The sequence below is a fragment of the Austrofundulus limnaeus genome, unplaced genomic scaffold (genome assembly GCF_001266775.1).
Source record: "Austrofundulus limnaeus strain Quisiro unplaced genomic scaffold, Austrofundulus_limnaeus-1.0 Scaffold82, whole genome shotgun sequence".
In the NCBI taxonomy this organism is placed as follows: Eukaryota; Metazoa; Chordata; class Actinopteri; order Cyprinodontiformes; family Rivulidae; genus Austrofundulus; species Austrofundulus limnaeus.
Genome location: NW_013952484.1, coordinates 359,901 through 365,611, shown reverse-complemented (window position 1 = coordinate 365,611; position 5,711 = coordinate 359,901). Strand labels below are relative to the sequence as shown.

General features: G+C 39.6%; 1 protein-coding gene across 1 annotated transcript in view; it reads right to left on the bottom strand.

Annotated features, from left to right (window-relative positions):
* fig4a (FIG4 phosphoinositide 5-phosphatase a) overlaps positions 1 to 5,711 on the bottom strand; it is a 67,960-nt gene that overhangs the window by 22,244 nt on the left and 40,005 nt on the right. Inside the window, exons 17-18 of the mRNA XM_014011563.1 lie at positions 4,862 to 5,000; positions 967 to 1,025 (exon numbers count right to left, since the gene is read on the bottom strand). Coding sequence (XP_013867017.1) covers positions 967 to 1,025; positions 4,862 to 5,000 — 198 coding nt within the window. The remainder of the gene's footprint in view (positions 1 to 966; positions 1,026 to 4,861; positions 5,001 to 5,711) is intronic.

Below are 5,711 nucleotides of genomic sequence, written 5' to 3'. Positions count from 1 at the left end.
CACACACCCCGCCCATGACTCCTGCAGGCTCTCGGGTGAAACTGAAAGTGAAACTGAAACTGCCTGCTGAGCTCTTAACTATTTCTCACTCAGTGAAGATCTTTTCAGATTAAAAATACCTTTGAGGAAATGTATTTTCAGATGCCAAGTGAAGCGCATCATGTCCCCCCCACTTCCCCCTCGCACACTGAAATGGACGGGACAGAGCAAAAGGTGGTTCTTAAAGAGACAGAGGCCAATTTCAAGGTGTTTAGAAGAGGAAGTGATGAGAAGATAAGTTTATTTTCTATTTAAACATAAAAACAGCATTTTAATAACAGCTAAAGGTGACATAGATACTTTATTATGGTATAGTTCTTAAATATATGCCTGAGAAACACATAATATTGCCCCTTTAAAGTGATAACTGAAAAGTAGTAGCTTTTAAAAAATGGTGCCTTATTTTGATGGAGAAAAATTCAAGCAATGTAGGGGCCAAATGGTCACTTCGAATCTCAGGCTAACCTTTGGTTATGGGATCCACCCTAAAGCAGGATTTTACAATTCAAAAACAAAGCTGGATGGGTGCTGCATCTGATTGGTTTTCTATACAAATGTGTTTTCATATAAAAAAAATGAAAGGAGTGGAGCTGCAAGACACAAAAATCTGCACTGTTTTTTCTATAACATATACTAAATATGATGATTGTTCAAACATGACCACCAGCAACTCTATTTTTCAAGTTACGTTTACCAAAATCTCAAATTGTTTACATAAATTATTTTCTTAATTATTCAAAAAGAGACATCCATGACCTGTTTGTAATGACCAGTTAGTATATGATGAGAACAAAAGTTGCTTTTTTTTCTTTCGAAATGCTAGTTGTCTTTTGTGGCATTATTAGTTAACTCCACCTTAATTCTACCTTAAAATGTAACAATAGGAGAATTTTTATAACACTGCCATATTTAATTTGTTGAGGATACCTTCATCATAGGGAACAGGAAGGTAGGATATGACTCCGTCTGACCACCACAGGGTATAGCTGAAGACAAGACAAAAAAAATACATTAAAGGAGAACATTTTATACTGATTGATGTGTTCCCTGCTGTCTGCACCGTCTCATCAGGGGCTTTGCTTAACCTAGATTTGAAAATCGTCATTTCTTGACCACCTACTGCACAACACCTGAACACAACACACTCTTATTCAACACTATGAATGATTGAATGCATTTACGGTGATTTTCTTTAGTGTGCGATGTGCTACTTAAGCCTCCGTGGGAGCAGAAGTGCAATATGTGCTCGCCAAATTGAATTCAGCTCCAGCCATGTTAATTTCTTGGAATAAAAAGTGAGGTTCCTGGATCCATTGTGGCGACATAAACTAGTGGTCCGTGAAAGAAAATTAGGTCTACTTTTGTGTAAGCATAAAATCAAATGGAAAGCAGGAAACATGAACACACTATTGTATGCTGACACACACTGGGAAAGTTTCTAGGCCAAAAGCTAAAATGGAATGTAAGCATGTATGAAACTAGACAAATTTTAAATAACGTTTACCAATTCCCACYTCGTAAAAAAATACAGCGGGTAAAATAAGTATTGAACACGTCACCATTTTTCTCAGTAAATATATTACYAGAGGTGCTAATGACATGAAATTTTCACCAGATGTTGGTAACAACCCAAGTGATCCATACATACAAAGAAATCAAACCATAAATGTCCAGAAATGAAGTTATTTGTAATAATGTGGAATGGCACAGGGAAAAAGTATTGAACACACTTACTGAAATTTATCTAATACTTTGTACAAAAGACTTTGTTGTCAATGACAGCTTCAAGATGCCTCCTGTATGGAGAAACTAGTGGCATGCATTGCTCAGGTGTGATTTTGGCCCATTCTTCCACACAAACAGTCTTCAAATCTTGAAGGTTTCGTGGACCTCTTCTATGAACTCTGATCTTTAGTTCTTTCCATAGATTTTCTGTTGGATTCAGGTCAGGTGATTGGCTGGGCCATTCCAGCAGCTTTAGTTTCTTTCTCTGAAACCAACTGAGAGTTTCCTTGGCTTTGTGTTTGGGCTCATTGTCTTGCTGAAATGTCCAGCCATGTTTCATCTTCATCATCCTAGTTGATGGAAGCAGATTTTTATCAAGAATGTCTCTGTACATTTTTCCACTCATCCTTCCTTCAATTATTTGAAGTTTGCCAGCACCATATGCTGAAAAACAGCCCCACACCATGATGTTCCCACCTCCAAACTTCACTGTTGGTATGGTGTTTTTGGGCTGATGTGCAGTGCCATTTGACCTCCAAACATGATGTGTATTCTGGCATCCAAACAGTTCAATGTTGGTCTCATCTGACCAGACTATATTCTCCCAGTATTACACAGGCTTGTTTAAATGTTGTGGAGCAAACTTTAAAGGAGCTTCAACATGCTGTTTCTTCAGCAGTGGAGTCTTGTGTGGTGAGCGTGCATACAGGTCATGGCAGTTGAGTGCATTACTTATTGTTTTCTTTGAAACAAWCGTACCTGCTAATTCCAGGTCTTTCTGAAGCTCTCCACAAGTGGTCCTTGGCTCTTGGACAACTCTTCTGATAATTCTTTTCACTCCTCTGTCAGAAATCTTGTGAGGAGCACCTGGTCGTGGTCGGTTTATGGTGAAATAATGTTCTTTTCACTTCTGAATTATGGCCCCAACAGTGCTCACTGGAACCTTCAGAAGTTTAGACATTCTTCTGTAACTGATGCCATCATTATGCTTTGCAACAATAAGGTTGTGAAGGTCTTGAGAGAGCTCTTTACTTTTTCCCATCATCAGATGGTTCTTGTGTGATACCTGGCCATCATTTGGGACTGAACCAGCTGATATTAACTTGCACTGACAAGGGGCAGGCTTGCTTTCTAATTACTGAGAGAGTTCAGCTGGTGTCTTGGCTTTCCATGCCTTTTTACACCTCCCTTTTTTCATGTGTTCAATGCCTTTTCCCTGTGCCATTCCACATTATTACAAATAACTTMATTTCTGGACATTTATGGTTTGATTTCTTTGTATGTATGGATCAYTTGGGTTGTTACCGACATCTGGTGAAAATTTCATGTCATTAGCACCTCTAGTAATATATTTACTGAGAAAAATGGTGACGTGTTCAATACTTATTTTACCCGCTGTATATTTAATTGAAACTAACAAAGACTCAACAAATGTTGAAATGGGAAAATGTTTCAAGAAAGAAACTTTCAAAACAAAACAAAACAAAACAAAAAAACACTTCATGTGGAGCTAAAACTACAGTGGACTGTTGCCGACATAAAACCACTCCAGTCACAAAAATGATTCTACTGGTTCGTATGTTCTGTATTTTGTAAGCCTTTACGCTGCTGTCAGTTTTGTGTTAATGGTTTATCAGGCAGATTTATGATATTCCAACCCAAAGTGGCCCAAGCTGCAGTGGAAGAGTTACAACTAGCTGCCGCCGCCACTGTTTGCTTTTGCAAGCACCCACATAATTCTATGTAAATAATGATGTAATGCTAAATTGATGGTGATGTAAAGGTTCCACGGTACGGCTACATTTGTGAGACTGGAGGTTTAAGAGGCAGGAATTCACTTTGGTCTTAAAGTGCCTGTGACATACATATCCACAAAATACAAAAAGTCAAAGAAAATATATTTATATTTAAGAAACTTGGTCTAATTCACATGATTTGAACCGTTATGACACATAATTGGCATATTTTCTTTTGAAATTTGCTCAGCTAAATTGAAACAGGAAATGACATCAAAGGGGTAGTCTTTGAGAAAGAAAACTCCGTTTTTTGTTTACTGAAACATTATTTGAACTCTGACTCTTTCTCATCTCTCTATGATAGTGATTAAAATATTCTAGAGAAACATCAGATTCTTCTCTACAGTCTGTATTGTTAGCCATTTTAAGAGTGCTCTGTTTACATTCAGACATTTCCCTTTGACATCACTTCCTGTTTCTTTACATGCAAATATCTCAACAACTGTTCATCTCAGCRGCGTGAAATCTTTTTTACAATATGTTATCAATGTTATCTTTCCAAAAATACATTCATATTTATCATAAAAAATCGATGTCGATGCCACTGAAAGAGCTATCTAAAACAGGTAAGATTATAACTGCTCATAACCTTTCCCCAGAACCTAGCATCACAGAATCTTAATATGGTTTTAATGCCAGTTCACAATCACTTGATGCAGAGTTCGATAGGGATTTTATTTTCAGTTTACAGTTTTCAATCGACGTAGAGACGTAGTAGTTAACTATTCTTTCTGCTAAGGTTTGCAGATGTTTTTCTGAGCCCTATCAGTGATTTTCTACGATATAAGCAGATGAATTGGCGACGTTGTCCTGCTTGAAGGACAGAAAAATCTAACGTGGATTACAGGTCTTTCTGCTACTGCTCTATTTAAGGGACAGATTGCTAAGCTTTCAGAACCTCAATAAAACCTTTCCTGCCATTTACAAACCGGAACTGCAGCACTGCAGACCATAAAAATCAGGCTGTGRCGGCAGAAGCCCGGAGCAGAACTCTGTGACCCTCGTCATATTATTGAAGAAGCTTATCTAACTGGATTTATAGCAAATCGAATAAAATTCCACAAAGAGTACACGCAAACACATGAAGAGCCTCAGCTTTCATGATGGGCATAAATATAGTTTACAAAATAAAAAAAAAACATTTCTCAAACAGCGGCGCAGGAATTCAGTGAGTGAAAAAACTTTCTAAATTTACTGAACACATAAACAGGTTTAAACACAATTTCTAAATCCATTTATGTCAGTCTGAGACTATGTCCTGTAAGTAGTTATTACTTTGATAAAAGTGCTTGTGTCTGTACCTGCGTCTGTTGATGGGGAGGGCCCTGGTGCTCGTCTGATGCAGATAAAAGTCCGTCGGAAGCTCCCAAAGGTGCGGATTGTTCTCTGACGGTTGGTAAACTTGGAGGAACAAGTTGATGGAATCTTGTCGGTCTGCATCTGGAGAAGTCAAACACAATAATTACACGGCATTAACAAAAAAAATGAAATCGAACAGATAATCTAAATCATCACATTATATGTGGATGAAAAACCAGTTTCAGTTATACACTGGTGAGGGGTGCAGGCAGAATTATTTGCATATTTTTTAAGCTAAAATACTCTCTGCTCAAACTGACCTTCAAAACCAGCGGACGTTGTTTGTGCAGTGCAACCATTTTTGCACATTTACAGTTTAGAGTGCTCACAGAGAGAAAACATTTTGATATAAATTAAAGCACATTAAAGCAGATGACTAATCTTCATGTCTTCTACGACTGTATGAGGGGAGTGTGTGTTTGTGTATGTGTGTGTTTGTGTATGTGTCTGTGGGAGGCTCAAGTCAACCACCAAGACTCCACCAGCCACTGCTACTCGGCCCCGCGGTGGTGTGTGCGGCTGGCCGCTGGCATGCTGGGGGGTTCCCGGGGTCTGGGGCTGGGGTGTGTGCCAGCCTGGCCTGGTGACTGCCTGCTGGGGCTCGGGGCCTCTGGCCCTGTCGGGCTTTGGCCTGGGCTGGGGTGCGCCCTGGGGGCCCGGACCTCTGTGCCCTTTCCTGGATCTGCTTTGGTATGGCGGGTGCCGGTGGGGCCCATGAGTTTGTCGCTGCTGGCCCTGGGGGTTTACTGCATGTGGTCACTGGAGGGACTCATCCGGTTCTCCCCTATAGTC